The 19,525-nt window shown below is 29.2% G+C and overlaps 2 protein-coding genes and 1 pseudogene across 2 annotated transcripts in view; 2 read left to right on the top strand and 1 right to left on the bottom strand.

Moving 5' to 3' along the window:
* LOC113387601 (dual oxidase-like) overlaps positions 1–16,379 on the top strand; it is a 41,891-nt gene extending 25,512 nt beyond the window's left edge. The window contains exon 15 of the mRNA XM_026624948.1: positions 16,375–16,379. Within this exon, the coding sequence (XP_026480733.1) occupies positions 16,375–16,379 (5 nt within the window). The remainder of the gene's footprint in view (positions 1–16,374) is intronic.
* LOC113363323 (GPI mannosyltransferase 2-like) overlaps positions 1–19,525 on the bottom strand; it is a 56,356-nt gene that overhangs the window by 29,943 nt on the left and 6,888 nt on the right. The gene's annotated exons all lie outside the window — the stretch shown is intronic.
* Positions 16,384–18,434, top strand: LOC113387591 (annotated as a pseudogene).

Here is a 19,525-nt window from a genome sequence, read left to right as displayed (position 1 = left end):
TCATTTAATTTTCTGTAAACATATTTAAACGTCGTCGTCTAATTCATAAGCTCTCATATTTTGTCTTTGTAATAAGAACAATGAAAGTTACAGTATTTATAATGTGTTTGAAAACATTTAATATTTCTCATAAATTTATTTACGGTACGTTTGCCTCAAGGCAAAATGCTACTTACAACTAGTTTATTTAATTTTATTTATCACAATATGTCTGTGATGAGTAATGAACGCGGTTTTCTAAAATTAATTTTAATAAGAATCAAGAATAATTGATATCGTATCATCATGTTTACTATTTGCAGACTTTTGTGCTTTTTGCAATTAAAGTGATAGCTGGCTTAACGGGAATTTTATTTATCGCAATATTTACGATGCTTCTCTTAGGAATGATTCACAATATGTTTATGATATGTTCCTTGCATAAAAATAATCACGCTGAATAAAATCTATAAATTTTCATTTTTATTCCGTGATAGTCATTTTAGTATTCGAATAATATTTCATCCCTTTTTCAATCAATACATGTTCTTTACTGAATTTCGATTAGGATAATCTTGAACTTATGAAAGAGCTTAAATTTATTTATATTAATTTAATTTAATTAAATTGCAAAACAAGTTATTTTTAATTAAGGCTATCCATACCTAATACTTTTTTCTTAATTTTTGATACAATTTTCTTTAAGTTTCTGTGATGTGTAATTAAAAAATCATATGGCCCTAAATTTGCACCTTCATACTTCAAGCTACTGTTTCCTAATAGTCATTTTAGTAAACGATTATCTTTCACCCTACTTTCAGATAGTAATTTTTTTTCATCTGAATTTAATTAGGGCTTATATCTTTACATTTTGAAGGTTTCTGAACATTTTTTTCTCACAATTTGCACTAGCCCCAACTGCCCCTACTGTAAATACAGCTGTATGTTCCCAAAAAATCTATGGCAAGGGTGTACATTTTTCCACAGAATTTTTGGAATCTCCATATTTATCACATTATCAAATGGATTATTATTTCATAGAGCTTTCAAGTTTGTACTTGTAAGTGGCTATTTTTTATATAATAATTCAAGTTTTGATGAATTTTGCGATCTGGCTTATTATTGCTTTGTCGTGAATAGTTTAAAAAAAATTGAATTAGTTTTTTTTTTATCTTTATGTTCTTTGTCTTTTTTAACTTCCCGTAGGGTTATTGTAATGGGCCGAAAATCGAAATTGAAAATTTTTACAATTCTCGACGTTTTGAAGGTTTCTGAACATTTTGGCATACCTCAAAAAATAGATGTGTGTGTGTATGTATGTATGGATACAAATTTCCAGTCACGTTTTCGGGCGCACGGATCAACCGATTTGAATGGTTCAAAAAATATTCGATTGCAATTGATAGGGAGAAGAGCTGATTAGTTTTTGGCTAAGGCAGGTCCAGCCGTTACGGAGATACGAAGCAAAGAGTGCAGAAAATAGAAATCGAGTTTTTGAGTGAACGGAGCATCCCATTTGAATGATCTAAAAAACATTCAATTAGTAATGATTCGGAGAAGTGATTATTAGTTTTTGGCAATGGCAATTTTGAAGATACAGAGCTAAATGTGCAAAAATGGCAATTTTTGAAAGAACTAAGCGTCCAATTTAAATGATTCAAAGAACTTTCAGCTTGTTCTAACAAAATAATTGATTTTGGACAAAAAATTGTATCTTTTTTTTTGTTTGTCGAAAAAAATTCAGATTTTATTTTTATTTCTGACTATAATTCTAATATACTTTAAACAAATAATTTCAACTTTGCACTTTAGTTTATATAATTCTTATAAATATTAGACAATGTTACAATATTAATAATAATCTATTTGAAAACATTTAGTATTCCTCGAACATTTCGTTACGGTACGGGAAGTTCCAGCAATTTGCCTTAAGGCACGATGCCGTACACCCCACTAGTTATATTATGATTAAATTCAAAAGACAAAAAGGCGGAAGGGAGATATTTGACAACCTTATATCACGGAAGAATAGAAAACCATTATCAGGTTACCAAACACGGTGTAACACATTTATAATTTTATTTATTTTTTGATTAATATGAGTGTGAAAAACAACATTTTGCTCGATAGTATTGATATAATCCACAATTTGCTAGTTTTAACTCCTTGAGAAAGAACTGAAAAATGCTTCCGTTTAATATCCAAGATAAATCCAAAAAATAAAAAAAATACATAAAATCGATGACAAATAATTAAAAGAATTTATTGACAACAAAATGTTTTTTGTCTGCAACAGCAGTTGAACACTCTGGTGCTAAGTCATTGATAACAAAATATATAAATAAAATAAAACTTACCGGCTTTTCGAATTTCCGCTAAAATCAGGAAGATTGATATGGCCAGACATGATATCGCCTGAAATATAAAAATAAACATTTATTGAATAATATCAATTTCACGTAATCTTTTAATCCGTTATCAATTTCTTGTAAGAAGACATATTTGTTTTTAGTTATTTGTTTAATTTGTATCAATCATATAAGATTTCTATGAAAATTGGTCTATATAGTAGAAAAATTGTTTATTAAGTTGTCAGATAATGCTATACGGTTAATCATAAAAAAGATAATTTTTCCTTTGATCGACTGAAAATAAGTCCTATGGCTTCTACATTGACCTGATGCCAAAACATCAGTTACAATTACAATCAATCGATGCAATCAATTACAATTGCCGTATCGAACAAAGTTTTATCCATCCATCCATTAATTATGGTTTTTTAACAAAATGACAAACAATATCTCTGGCACAATTTTTCTTAAAATATTTTAAGACTAAAACTGCACGAAACATGTCCAATCATTTGCTAAAAAAGGTGATATAGGAATCTATGTACTAAACATTTAAGTATTATTTTAGTTTTTGTCTATTTTTATAATTTATTATTTTATTAACTTGCAATATTAAAAAAAATGATATTGCACAAAGTCGAATTGCATCAACAATATAATCTTTTTATGTAAATATGTATATGAATAAATATTTTATCACATCTATCGCAATATTTGCAGAGTTGTCTAGAAGTTGAAAATTTAATTTTCAGTTTTAGTGTTTTGCCACACCTTAATTTATTTGGGTATATTATTTTCGTATATTTTTGTGGTTCAATATTTTATTACAATTAATTAATGAATTTGAAAACTTCAAGCGATTTGTAGATATTGTTATAGATCAATAAAGATTCTAATATCAAGAACATTTAAAATATAATTTATGAAATTGATAAAACAATATGTTGAAATATTTTTACTACTTCTTATTTTATCTCAACTAATTTAACAATTAATTACTATTAACTTCCCTTAGGATGAGTTACAGCAATCGTCAAAAATCGAAAACGAATTCTGTTTTTACGTTTCAAAGGTTTCTGAACATTTTGGCATACCTTAGTAAAAATAGATGTATGTGTGTAATACATACACACTGTGTATGTATTTAAATGCACATACAATTTTTGGTCGACGATTTCGAGAACACGGAACAACCGATTTTAATTATTAAAAAAGCATTCGATTCCTATTGATAAGGAGACATGCTGATTAGTTTTTGGCCAAGGCAGGTCCAGCCGTTTCGAAGATACGGGGCAAAAAGTGAAGGTAACGTTCTATTTCAATATTTAAAAAAAAACATTTTACTTATTTTGACAAAATGAAATAGTGATCAAATTTTTAGGAAGGCAGCTTTAGCGGCTTTATTCAGAGAATGTGAAAAAAGTGAAATAAAATCTCATTTGGCGGTCAAAAACCACAATTAGACGTATGCACATCAAATTATCAGATATTTTACAGAAATTTCTATTTTTTACATTTCTATAGGTTCCTATAAGTCTTTAAAAAAAAATCAAATTTCTCAAAAATCTCATTTTTTACCATTTTACAAAACTTCCAAGCTTTAAAAAAAATTAAAATTCATTACGGGAAGTTCCAGCAATTCGCCAGGCACGATGTCATGCACCTTATATAGTTGACTATTTATGGTGTCTATACCTTATGTAGGTTTTGGGACAACTTTAGGGTGTCAATATACAAGTATTTACAGACTTACAGCTGGGTATCTCGAATTCCGAGTTGAACTTACTATAATGACTGGACTAGATCTAATATTTTTGCAAAATGTTGAGTTTGATTTTATACCGAATATTAGAGCCAGCAATTTTATTTTTGTTGCTTCGCGAAATTCACAATTGCTTGAGGAAAAACATAAATATTTACTTAATATGATTATATTAAGTTTTACAGATTATATTTGCTTGAATGTGCTCTCTAGCTATTTGATGAATGAAATAAGAGCATTTCTTTTCGCACATATTAATTAAGAAACATATTTCATATTCAAAATTCACTGGATGAATTTTAACATTTTTAACGATGTTTTTTTTCTTGATATTTGATGTATTATTACTTCAACATTATTTAAACTTAAAATAATTGGCTTAAATATTTATAAGTATTTATAAAAAATTATTAATAATTAATTTTTGATAATAACTTATACTAACTGAAATTTTGTAATTTTTTTATTTTAATTGCAAATCCATATAAACAACATTAAGTATTCACAACCGGTTTTATAAATAAAATATTATTCTCACCTTCATTTTTGTATTAATTATAATATTATTATAATTAGTATTATTAATTTTAGTGCATTTTATTTATGCAACATTGACAATTAAACTAAACTTCTAAATAAAAATAATGATTCAGTATGGGTGATCACTGTCGCCGCAAAACACAAACTGTGCGAATTTGTAAAAACGATGCAAAAAGATGTCTCATTTTATGTCGATTGTTTATCATTTTATCGAAGAGCTGGTTATTTTTTTCATATTAATAATTTGTTCATTTTTGTGGTTCAGGGCTTGGTAGAGCTATGGGATTTCAATCGGAAGATTTAGATTAGATAATAGTCTCGGGCAGCCTGATATCAAGCATTAGTGACATCCGTTTTTATTTAGTAATAGGGGGAAGTCTCCAAGTGGCGGACACCTAAGGTTATTTATAAATAAATCAAAAAATATTTTACGATATGTTTATTAAATTATGATTTATGTTGAATAACAAAGTTAGAAATCAAACTAAATTAATAAAATCGCAATATTTGCTAAAAATAATTAATACTATCAATCAAACTTTGCTATAAAAAATTATGGCCCAATTACGTAAATTCTCACAACGGCGTTACGGGACTTTCCCCTATAGATTGATGGCAATATGATTCAAATTGAAAATAACCCGTATCTTGCACCAGAAAAAACATTAGTATTACGCAAATTATAATAGTAAATACATCACAAAGAGACGGGACAACCGTTCGGGTTGCCATCTATAAAAAAAATCACGTAGTTTAAATAGTGACTCAACAGCTCAAGCACAACGCGTTGAGCGTCTAAAATCTAATCGGAATTTTTGCACTCTTTGCTCTGTATCTTCGAAACGGCTGGATCTGCCTATACCAAAAACTAATCAGTACGTCTCCACAACGAATGTTTTTTGGATTATTCAAATCGGTGATCGGTGTTCCCGAAATCGTCGACGGAAATTTGTATCCGCACACACACACGCGATTACTATAACTTACCCTACGGGAAGTTAACAAGTGAAGTAAAAATAGTCCTTCCCTATTATCTCAAAAACAAGTATAGTTAGGTATTATTAACAACAGTATTTGAAAGTAGAGATAAAATATATGTAATTAGCCATCTACCCAAGTCAAGCAACATCGTTATCAAGAAATAAACAAACGGCCATGTTTGAAAATGTATGACCAAAGTATTTTCTTTTGTTGTTAGTTTTTTTGATGAGGACTCTTGTTTAATTTCCAAGACCTTAATATAATTTTTATGTATACATTATTTATTTGTTTTAAAAGATGTACTATTAATTTTCATTTAGAATCAACAGATGTTGTTATATAACCTCTACAATAGATGGCATGTGGGTAGGTTGAAAATGACTGGACTGATGTCCATAAAATTCATATTTATATTATTGAATAATGTAGCAAAATATCTTTAAATTTAAAATTAAGTCAGAGGATCTGTTTGCCATCTGTCGGTGTTTCCCATCTCTTTTTACCCCATAGGCTGAGTAAAATGGGCTTTATTACTGAAATAAATATTACTGAAATTTTACTGAACATAGTTGTTTGTTTGATACGTATTTTGTGTTGTGAAGTAGTTCATTTGGTTTAGACAGTATAATTACTTCAAATCAAATTAGACTGTTGTGCTCCGCTCTATCATATGAATACATTTTTTAATTGTTGTAGCTAAAACTTTATCTAAACTAAGAGGCGTTAAATAAGACAACCCAAACGGTTGTCCTACATACTTGACATGTTTCTTTTATTAAGAATACTTAGTGGAGTTTTTTCTCTAATAGTAAATCTTCACTTTTTTTAACTTATTGCGGTAATGTATGGAAGGACATTTTTGCGTGGAAACATATTTTGATCTATATTTTCTGTTCTAATAGATATCACACCTACTAGATATTAGATTGTACAAAACGTGGACTTGATTCCGGAGTTTATGTGAATTATTTATTATGAGTTGATTTATGCACTTATCTTGGATGTACACTTTAGGGTGTTTATTTCAGAATTGCGTTGCTTGTGCGGATTTTTAAATATTTTTTATTAAAATATTATAATTATTGATAAAATTTGGTTACAAGAGCTCTTTCTAATATCTTATCTCCGGTTATAGGAAACGCTGTCCGGATAGATTTTCATTGCTATAAATTTATCGTGATAATGTCATGTTTTTTCTTGAAAATCTTACTGCGTGAATTATGAATAATCATATTTGAGTATTTTCGAGTGCACTAAATTGATTCAGGTCAGTACATAGATTATATTACATTAAATAAAATTACCCACTTGTAATCAGAGTGCATAACTTGAATGCATGTTTTTGAACACGTATTTGTAATAGTTTTTATAACAAAATTATTTATCGTAAGTAGCACTTACTAATAATTAATAACATTATTTCAGTAGATGAGAGTTTAATATTTACATTGGTTTCACAACTTTCGAAAATATTATTATATGGCTACTAAGATTATAAATTTCCCTTTACGGTAGATTATCATAATTTACCATAGGTCCTCTGAATATTTTGGCATACTTTAAAACAAATTATGTATGTGTGTGTGCGGATAGCGGATACTCATTTGCGTCGATGATTTCGGGAATACGGATCAAGCATTAAAAAAATCATTCGAAACGTTTTGATGGGGAGACGTGCTTCCTTTTAGTTTGTGGTAAAGGCAGGTGCAACCATTTTGAAGATACGGAGCAAAAAGTGCCAAGAATTGTCCGAAAAATAACATACTAAAATATTATAAGACTGCGATAAGCGATTGAATCATAAAAATTTCTTTTAGATAAGTTTAGAATTTCGCCTTGCGACGTGCCGGTTAAGCGATTTTACTATTCTGCGTACGCTCCATGTTTGGCATGGAGCTAGTGATTACAGTTGACGTCCACACTTAAATAAAAACATTTTTAGAATCCAAAATGGTTGAAATGAAAAGTCTTATACTACATAATTTAAATTATACAATTACAATATTATAAGTATGTTTGAGAGACTTCATTTGCGAATCGTATTGACTAATTTTGATTGAAAACGAAAATTTTATTCTCAAAATAAACAGTAAAATATTTTACCTATAAGGCTTATACCCAATTCTCTTCAAGTTGATTATGTATACGAATTGGAGAAGTTCATGCATCTTGCCTTAAGGCAAAATGGTACTTACAACTAGTTTAAATAAATATTATACAAACATAATTTACAAAGGGTCTATAAAAGTATGTGGTAATTTCTGTATGGCATTTAGAAATAGTGGAGAATTTTTTCTGCTAAAATCATTTCATAGATTTCTGTTGAAATTTTTTACATGTATATCCCTTGACCAGTTCCTTATCGTTAATATATCACAAAATTAAAATATAACGAATTTTCTTCTGAAGATTTCAGTAATCTAATCTAATCTAATTCGTTTACTATTTGAAGAAGGAAGGTTCTTATGTTTACAATGTTGTAATATTTTTATTGCTCATGGTACCACTTAAATAATTTTTTAGCTTTATCTGAATATAATATTTTGATGAAATTCTAGCTTTATCTCTATATGGTATCTTTAGTAAATTCTAAAAATTGTGGAAGTATTCATTCCAGTTGATATATCTTGTAGATCGAAATTCTAAAATTATCAAAGATATAATATCGCAGTAACTTTCTTAGTATTTTGGAGTCACCTTCGTATGGCCTTGAGTATTCTTTTACATAAATATTTAATTTATTTAAATAATAATATATTATTACTAAATTTTGAGAGATTAATTTACAAATATTTAATTACTTCAAAAAATGATTTAACACAAATGCTTCATTGATTTGATGTTTCCTAGGCTTCGTATTTGTATAGAAATATCTTAATTCAAGTATTTTTTAATTAATTTCACCAAAATTCGATAAGCTGGTTAAAATTTAATAAATAACATTTGCTGTGAATAATATTATTATTGTAATACCAAAATAATGATTTTAATAATGATTTGTATAGATCTCAAGAGATATAATAATTTATTATTGTTATTAAAATGTTTGCCTATTTGTGATGCTTTATATATTTATATATATATATATATATATATATATATATAAAGCGAGAGGTTTTTCTTCAGATGTTGAAATAATATAATAAAATTGTTTCTTGGGCATCCATCCAGTAATTAAAAAAAGTTTTAATGAAAAATGTTTTTATTTAAAGAACATACGTTTCGGGTCTTGATTTGACCCATCTTCAGTGCATACAAATAAACTTTGAAAAACAACACAAAAACACAAAAATGCACGAAAAAATAAATAAAAGTGAAATAAAAAATTGATGAAACGTCGAGTTGTACACTCGTAATACAACTTCCAAACTAACAACATGTTCGTTTGGAATAAGCTTTTTTATAATAAAATATATCATTCATTTTAATTTTACAATTTTTTTTTTTTTTTTTTTTTTAAATTTTTCATAACTCGACGTTTCATCAATTTTTTATTTCACTTTTATTTATTTTTTCGTGCATTTTTGTGTTTTTGTGTTGTTTTTCAAAGGTTATTTGTATGCACTGAAGATGGGTCAAATCAAGACCCGAAACGTATGTTCTTTAAATAAAAACATTTTTCATTAAAACTTTTTTTAATTACTGGATGGATGCCCAAGAAACAATTTTATTATATATATATATATATATATATATATATATATATATAAATGGATCGCCAAATGTGTTGGTAAGCGCATAACTCAACAACGCCTGAACCAATTTGGCCAATTCTTTTTTTTTTAAATGTTCGTTGAAGTCCAAGGATGGTTCTTACGGTGAGAAAAATTCGAATAATTGTCGGGAAAACCCTAAAAACAGCCCGTTTCTAACTAATACAAATAATCGTAGTCGGCTTCTCGATATTATTTCTTTGTTTTACTTTCGGCAGGCGATAAAATTGGTATGGCGTTAAAGAATTTGACTTCAAGTCATATAAGATTAGAAAAATCAATGTCAATGTCCATTTGCCGCCCTTGCCGGTGGTGTTTTTTTGCATTTTCTGTTATACTCTACTGACTGTGCTTTTGTTTTGTTTGTAGTGTTTTGTTATCTACTTATGAATAAAAAATTATTGCATGTGACACAATATTTTAATATTGCCTCCTATAAGACGAAGCAATTTAAGTAGAAGAACACGAAATGCTACAAACCAAGCTAATTACCGATCTAATCGTACGGCACAAGAACATGACGACCGAAATGAACATAAAACTTACTCAATACCAAATGGGCCGCTATGTTAGTAGTAATGAAGCAATTTGGCAAATATTTTCTTTTCCTATTCATGAGAGACACCCTTCTGTTATTCACTTAGCTGTGCATTTAGAAAATGGGCAAAGGGTGTACTTTACAGCAGTGAACGTAGGTCAAGGAGCTGCTCAGCCACCATCTACTACATTAACAAGTTTTTTTTGAGTCATGCCAAAACGATAGCTTTGCACAAAAACTGCTATATTCTGAAATGCCAAAATATTATACTTGGAATCAAGATGATTTATACGACAGAAACAAGGAAAACCAGTACCAGGATACACAGATGTATATTCCACCCGACAGACTTCGTCCTGTCAAAAAAATCTACCAAATCGGTTCTGGGTAGATTAATCGCCTAATCGGCCAATGCATGATGTTTTTAACCAAGAGTTGCATCGAGAAAAATTGTATGATCTCAACAATTTGAAAGAATTAATCGAAACAAATCTTCCACAGTTGAATGAACAACAGAGGTATGTATTTGATATTCTTATGAAAGTAACAAATGATGGAACTAGGGAGATTTACTTCTTAGATGCGCCTGGTGGTACAGAAAAACCTTTTTCGATTTTATTAATATTAGCAACAATTCGCCCACAAAACAAAATTGCACTTGCGCTCGCATGATCGGGAATCGCTGCAACGTTACTCGAAGGTGGTCGAACAGCCCATTCAGCACAAAAATTGCCATTAAATATGCAAAGCAATGAAACTCCAACTTGCAACATTTCGAAGAACTCTGCAATGGCTAAGGTTTTGCAGCAATATCAATGGATCGTTTGGGATGAATGCACGACGGCACATAAAAAATCTTCTGATGCTTTAGACAGAACCTTAAAAGATCAACAGAGCAATCAGAACCAATTTGGTAGATTTTTTTGACAGGACGAAGTCTGTCGGGTCAGCTAGTATATATATATATATATATATATATATATATGATTAGTTTTTTGGAGGGCGTAACATCAAGTAAAAAATATAAATAAGTAAAGATTTTTTAAAACATCTTTAATTTTCCATACGTTTCGACGTAAAATTATACGTCATCGTCAGTGGTTCTACAATTAAAAAAAACAGTAACGTTAAAAATTGGATATACATAAGCAAAAAAAAGAAAAAGATTTAACTAAAGAGACAGACTAATTATATCTAAACCTTAAATTGAAATAATGCATAAAACATTGCTTACTTCAATTTCTTAGATCATCATTAGAATTTCTTAGATTATGTTAGAATATATATATATATATATATATATATATATATATATATATATATTTTGATGAGTTATTTAAAATCGGGCAGTAACACCAAGTAAAGAAAACTTTACTTGGTGTTACTGCCCGATTTTAAATAACTCATCAAAATATAATATCAACACCAAACTCACATATTTCAATATATATATATATATATATATATATATATATATATATATATAATTGTATTTTAGACACAATTTGCCATCATTTAAATATTCTATAAAATAAATATTTGATAATTCATGAATTATTTATTTTAAACATTTTGAGTATGTTTTGCAATTAATTTCACTGAAATTCGAGATCTTGCTTGAATATAAATATTCACTACTATGATTAATCTAATTATCAGCATACCAAATTAATGATTTGATCATAATAATATAGATTTGTATGAAATTGCGGCTTCACAGGGTATTACAATTTCATTTTTCAATAATATTTTTTTTTTAATTTTATGCTTTATCAGAAAGTTATATTTGCATTCCGACAAAAATACAATTTCCGAACAATTTATCTACAGTTATGATATCATTCTCATAAAATACTTTTTATCTAAAGCTGATAATATCTTGACTAAATTCTGAAAATTATCGAAGTGGAGATATATATTTACATTTATATACATATCAAATTTTTGAATAATTTTTAATTATTTGAAAGCGATATGGTTTAAAGATAGAAATTCAGTTCTGAATATTATCTAAAGTTGATATTTTTTATGACTAATGCTATTTTTATAAGATTTTTTCTTTCGATTATATATTTGAATTTGGGTTCTTTGTAAGAACCATTGATTGTTAATCAATTATCAGAATTTAAGTTCTGTAAGTACTTTTATGAATGAGAAAATTAAACAAATATTGACATTGTTTGAAAACATTACAAAAATTAGAAACATTTTTCTTGCAGTACTTTACTTTCTGTGTGGAACAAAATAAAATTTGTTTTAAGTACCTAATTATATGTTTAATTGTGAAAACTTAATAAGCAGACAATAAATTCATAAATATAAATAATATGATTTCAGATGATAGAGTAATTTATAAATTACTACCCGATCACTCGTTGCTGTGTTATATATAACAATAAAAATCTAAACAAAAATGCGATTCTGTTACATCTAGTTATTAATAGGGGAAATGGCGCCCGAATTTTTCGTGATTGTTATTGTACAGCAGTATTAGATGCATCTTCGAGTGCAATATTCCATTCAGCATCTCAATATATAATATAGGCTTCTAAGCATATCAGCAGTAAATAAACTGTAAAAACTCAACAACATACATCACAGAACATAAAACATATAAAAAAAAACAACTATCGAAATATGTTCAGAAAATTTCCCAGTTATTGCATAAATGTAGAAATATATTTATTTGCTATTTTCTCTATTCCCGTTTACCCTATATGGAACAAACACACTCAATGTTTCATTTTTAATTATGAGAGGTTTTCTGAACTAAAAGCTGCATTATTTAACCAATGTAAAATACAAATTTCATAAGCATCAGCAGTGTTGGAATGACTATTAATTTCATTTATCTCTTACCTGGTTGATGTGATAGTAATTTTATTAAATCTGCTGAATCTAAGATAAGAATCTCATAATACAATTAAATAACGTAAATAAATTGGATCTTCTTACCCGCGGACCTTCAGGGTCAACTCTACCTTACATATGTATTTAATTTTTAATTCTGCAGTATCCATAAATATAACTAGTTGGTATTGGTATTTTGCTTTGAGACAAGTTACATGAACTTCCCGATATGTATAAATAATCGACTTAATCAATAAAAAATAAATTAATTTATGCGTGATTAAAAGTGCAGAGAGGAGAGGGGATTTATTACACATAATTGAAAACGAACGAACACGTTAACTCTAAGTATTTTGTAAAAACAAATTTTCAAAAATCAATAATTTTTATAATTGAACCAGTTTCCATAGGACTTTAATGGTTTAATGTGTTCATTAAGACCAAGTACTCTATCGTTATACCAAGTAAATCGTCTAATTTCAATTTTAACAAAAGTCAAAAAAAAACTACTCATTTTCTCAAACTTTGATGAATTTTAAAAATTAAACTGCTTGTCGTAAGGCAGTAATATTTCAGTACGTTTTATAAGAAGATGATATATATCGCCAAAAAGAGTTCAGTTTATTATAAAAATCACCTTAAATTTTTCTTTCAACAGTCAATTACAAGAAAACGGCTCGATAGATTTCACTAAAACTAATCAGTATCATTCCAAACTAATATCTCTCGAACAGTTTTTGATTTTTTAAAATCGATATGAGCTTAAATTTGGACGAAAAGTTTAACATTTTTTTTCCAAATTACAAAGAAACGACTCGGCAGATTGTCGCACAAAACTGACAAACGATAGTCCTCATCGAGATACATCAAATGATTTTTAAATTTCTGAAATCGGTTCAGGTGTTTTTGAGCAAACGTCGACGAAAGGTCTAATTTTGATAATCGCCAAAAACAGATACTAATTTTTGCAAACTTTGACGAATTTTTAAAATTAAACGACTTTTTGTTGGGCCGTAATATTTTGGTATGATCTAGAAGGCCATGATATCTATCACAAAAAAAAATTAATGAAAATCGTCGAAATTTTTTTTTAACACTTTATTACAAGAAAACGGCCCGGCCGATCTTTACCAAAAACTAATCAGGTCGATTCCCAACCAATATCTTTCGAATGATTTTTGAATTTTCAAAATCGATTCAGAATTGCGGGCTAAAACGTGGACGAAAAATTTTTCACTTATCTGCTATTTACCAAGAAACGGCTAGGCCAATCGTCGCACGAAATTGATAAACGCTAGTCCTCATCGAGATACATCGGATGGCTTTTAATTTTTTAAAATCGGTGCAGCCGTTTTTGAGAAAACGTCGATTTACGCCAAAAAAAATTGTTCACGCACACGCACACGCACACACACACATACTTTTTCCAAATTTGGTCTCATTGATTCAGAATAGCTTGAAACGCAGAGAAAACATAAAATTAGCGATTCGGATTTTTTGATGAAAACATAAACTTCTCCGTCGGAAAGTTAAAAAATATATAAAGAAAATATCTTCAAAAAAATAAAAGAATTGTTAGAGATGATCCATCTGTAATAAAAATAAAATAAAACCTGTAATTAAAATTTAAGCTTTTGCATTAACCTTGAAAAATCTTAATCGAAATCTATTCAAAAAGATGTCCCGTGCATTGACCCAAAGATAAGGGTTAAATGTTGAAAAACCGCTTAGGGGTAGTCCCAGGGGTTAAACCAGGGGCATTCCAAAGTTAGTGGGGTCGGTCATACATTTGGACGCGATTGGGGCACTTTGAATTGGTCAAAATGGAATTTTTCGAATTTCAACCCTTATTTTTGGGTCAATGCACGGGACATAAGAATTCATTTTAGAGGTATAGTTTCTTCAGCAAAGTATCTTATTTTGATCCCAAGTATCCGAAAATCATGTATATATACAGTACAGGCCAAAAGTTTCCGGACACATGAAAAAATCTCATTTTCTGAGTTTTTAGCTATATTTTTCATATAAAAATAATTTTATTCAAGTTAGTTTTGTACATTCTACGTAGTATTAATATTTAGTGACTGATTTGTAACTAATTTGTGAGAAATGATAGACTAATTAGCAATGAAAATGTTAAAATGTCACAGTCGATTTTCCTGAATATGACCACCCTTTGCTTTGATCACTGCAGCGCATATTTTTGGTAATCTTTTGACGAGTTTTTGCAATGTTTGCGCAGGTATGTTCTTCCAGGACTCGTTAAGGTAATTCCACAGGGCAGCAAGGCTGGTTAGATGCAAATCCTTCACGAGGCAATTAAGCTCGTCCCACAACAGCTCTATTGGATTAAGATCCGGCGATTGTGCAGGACACTCAAAAAACCACTTCTGCGAACAGTAAATAAACAAAAGAGATTGCAATTTGCCAAAACCCACTTAAATTGGACCATCGATCAATGGAAATCAGTTTTATGGACGGATGAGTCAAAATTCGAACTTTTCGGAAATCATCGACGTAGGAAGGGTAATGAAAAGACTCAATTCTAAGTGTATTTCGCCAAAGGTGAAGCACGTGGTGGTTCAGTGATGGCTTGGGGTTGTTTTAGATTCAATGGAGTCGGATCGCTTGTCAAAAAGATGGAACTTTAAAGAAAGAACAGTATCATACCATACTTCAGCGCCACGCCATTCCATCTGGTCTTAATTTAATTGGTCCAGAATTTATTTTTCTACAAGTTAATGACCCTAAACACACTTCCCGACTCTGTGCCAATTATTTGAAGCGAAAACAAGACGAAAAAATACTTCAAATAATGGATCTTAATCCAATAGAACTGTTGTGCATTTGTCTGACTGATTTGCATCCAAGCAGCCTCCCTGCCCTGTGGAATTGCCTTAACGAGTCCTGAAAGAACATACTGCGCAAACATTGCAAAAACTCGTCAAAAGATTACCAAAATATGCGCTGCAGTGATCAAAGCAAAGGGTGGTCATATTCAGGAAAATCGACTGTGACATTTTACATTTTCATTGCTAATTAGTCCATCATTTCTCACAAATTGGTTACAAATCAGGTCACTAAATATTAATACTACGTAGAATGTACAAAACTAACTTGAATAAAATTATTTTTATATGAAAAATATAGCTCAAAAACTCAGAAAATGAGATTTTTTTCATGTGTCCGGAAACTTTTGGCCTGTACTGTATAGAAGATATGAATGTTATCGGTTAATAGTTGAATATATTGATATAACCTATGATTTGCTAATATATATATATATATATAATATAATATAATATATATATATCTATATATATTCTTATAAAAATAGATATTGATTACACTCTAAAAGTTTTCTTTAAAAATTGGCAAAAATACGATTAGAAGTAAAACATTACTTCATAACTTGCGAGAATTGTGTTATGTCTTAGTGTCTATTTTTGAATTTATGGTAAATTTTGCCATATAATCTTTTATTCCATAAGATTATCAAACAAGTTTAGTTGTCCATATTTTTATTAATGTTCTTTAATAATCATTTTATGATTCATTAACGTTTGCTTATTTATTTATTGTTACTAGATGTTATATTATTAAGCAGTTGTAACAGATATTGTAATTTAAAAAAAATAACGTTTATATTTCTATTTTCAGGCTAGCAAACAAAATATCATCCCTATAATGTAAAGAAAACGTTTTCTTCCGACACCATCATGGATCTTCCCAAGAACCGAAGAAACCTTACAGAGCAAATTCCAGTTGAAATCATGTTATATTAAGTATAAAGTTAAATAGTACAATAGTTAATGCATCGTTAGTCAATTCTCAATGTGATAAGGAACTTATATCCTAATAGATTATAAATTTTTGAAAACGCTTAATTATTAGAATAATATGGAAATCTAAAGATTTTAAGAAGTAATTCAATGTTATTGATGTTGACTAGTACAAAGTTTAAGAATTCAAATTCGCATTTGCATTGCTTTGAATTCAATATTCGTTTATTGAATTTTTTAAGCCTTTTTATGCCAGATGAAGAAGAATCATCCTCTAAACGGTTTTCGATTTTAGGAACGATTAGTTTTAAAACTAAGTTACCAAAAGTATTTGTTATTATATGAAAAGCAAAGACTGATAAATAGTTGTGAAACCAAAATGTACACTTTAAGACGCAAAATTTTGTGGTTCGCCCTATCAAGTCGTCTCTTCCTGATCTTTCTCCAAGCAGTCGCCAATAATTTGATACCGGATCACAAGGCTGATGCATTCACAAGTCCAATTCTGGATACTAATTCTACGTCTTATGGAGACATATTAATCCAAAAGACTTTGGGTGGTTTTAATAGATGGGATGCCCAGTATTTTATGCACATATCCCAATACGGATACACTTATGAAAATACATTGGCATTTTTTCCATTGTATCCATTGGTAGTCAGAGTTACTGCAGAAGTTGCAAAGGTGTTCTTAGGAAACTTTTTGGCTTATCATAGTACGCTTTTGTTATCAGCGGTTTTGCTGAATGTATATTTTTTTACAAAAGCTGCCCTCACATTACATCAATTAACATTAGTTGTACTAGGGGATGAAAAACTGGCATACATATCTTCAATATTATTCTGCGTAAATCCTGCCAGCATTTTTTTTTCTGCACCATATTCAGAAAGTGTGTACGCATGGTTGAGTTTTGCTGGAATGCTGCGATGTCTGGATAAAACTGATATAAGATTCGGCAACATTGCTATAACAACTGCTGTACCATTTGGATTATCCTGCGTTGCTAGATCTAACGGTCTTCTAAATATCGGATTTATATTGTATCATTGGACACGAAATGGCGTCCAAAAAATGTGGCCAGAAGTTGTAAATAGATACAGAACTTTAAAAACTAAATGGGTTACACCTTTATTAGTTCTTCCGTTTGTGGCAGCTTCTATACAGATAATTATCACTTTGCTGGTTACTTTAGCGGTTTATGTGTGTGCAGATTTATAACTACAGACAATTTTGTACCAGAACAACATTGGTATTACCAGAATTTTTGGTTCAATATGCGGAATCAAATAAGTTTGTTATGCCAGGCTATGGGATGCCCCCTTGGTGTGATGAAGAATATCCAATCGCTTATTCATATGTACAATCACATTATTGGAATGTTGGATTTATGCGTTATTATAAATGGAAACAAATACCTAATTTTTTGTTAGCATTTCCATTAATATCTATAATATTATGGAACACATGGAAATTCATCCAGCAGCATCCAGGATTTTGTCTACGCCTTGGAATTTTTCCAAACAGATATCAGGATATAACTAAAAAGCGCCGAATTGTAAAACCATTGTATTCTACAGAGATGTTTGTGTATTATGTACATGCAACAGCTTTGGTTATTTTCTGTTTACTATTTGTTCATATCCAAGTTACAACCAGACTGGTATGCTCTGCGAGTCCAGTTCTGTACTGGTCTTGTGCTTATATGTTCAATTCGAAGTTAACAGATAAAAATCCAACAGTATTAGAACTACAGTCATTGGACAGAACCAAAGGACCATGAGTTTTGATTTTGAGAACCTCGATAATATGTACAGCAAATGGAAGACTTTTTGATAACAGAAAGTTTATCGGGACGAGAATCCTTGATCAGATGGTATTTTTTGAGTTATTTTGTCATAGGAACTATCTTGTTCTCTAATTTTTATCCTTGGACTTAATAGGTCGGAGAAAAAACTCATATTTGCATATTGTTGAAATATGTAGATGAAACGTTCTTTTACAAACCGTACATAACTTTTTTGCAAATAAATTATAAGCTATTATGACTTTATAAAAACAGAAGAAACAAATAATTGTAAAACATTGGACCAAAGAATTTTTGTTGTAAATTTGTAGTACAAAAATTAGTCAAATATATAAATAATATAAGACCTTAGTTAAATTGATATGTGCGATAAAAAGCTAAATCCATTGATAGTTGTTTATTGTTCACTAATTATTTAGGCAGAAAAGATTACTATGTAAAATTCGATATAGTATCATAAATGGAAGTGGTAAATGGATATTATTATTAAAAATTAATTTAAATTTGCTAATTGTTTCTTAGGAAAAATGGTTAACAGTTGTTTTTTGTTCAAACTTGTTCACTTGTTCAAAATTCATTTATTTAACCTCGAGATAATTATAGGTTCAACTTTCTAGTTCAAATCGAACGGAGTGTTTTTATCAAATGAATCTATAAATTCTTATTCTCAAATTTTCGATAATTTGTTTTCATAAAATGAAGTAAGGGCATGTTTTTTTTTAATATTGAATTTGAAAACATATTCAAGAGAAAATGGTTTTAGTCTACTTCTGTACGGTGTGTAAAAGGGCCAATCATATTGTAATATTCTTATTAATATTATCTTCAAAATGATATTTTATAAATTCAAATATAGTATCATCTAACTGATACAACTCGATATAATTTAGTTCTCACTCGATTTTGAACTAAATAAATAAAATTAATTTTAATTACTTAATAATAATAATATATTTTATTGACTTCGATCGTAAATAAACGTAGAAATCTATCTAGATACAAATTTTTGACAACCTGAAAGTATTTTAAGATAACTCTAGTCTTCTTGTATAACTTGTTACTATCTATTGAACTAGTAACTGGCATAAAATTATTTATTTATTAATAACTGATGTTTAATCGATTTGTCAAAAGATTTGATTATGGGCCTGTTCTCGGTAAGTTTTACTAATGGTTTTAATATCAATACGAGCAGTAGCTGTTTTTTTTTAACAATCAGTTATT

The sequence above is a fragment of the Ctenocephalides felis genome, unplaced genomic scaffold (assembly GCF_003426905.1).
Source record: "Ctenocephalides felis isolate EL2017-DRISC unplaced genomic scaffold, ASM342690v1 CF-g0.4_SCAFFOLD_00845, whole genome shotgun sequence".
In the NCBI taxonomy this organism is placed as follows: domain Eukaryota; kingdom Metazoa; phylum Arthropoda; class Insecta; order Siphonaptera; family Pulicidae; genus Ctenocephalides; species Ctenocephalides felis.
This window is presented reverse-complemented; position numbering and strand designations above follow the sequence as displayed.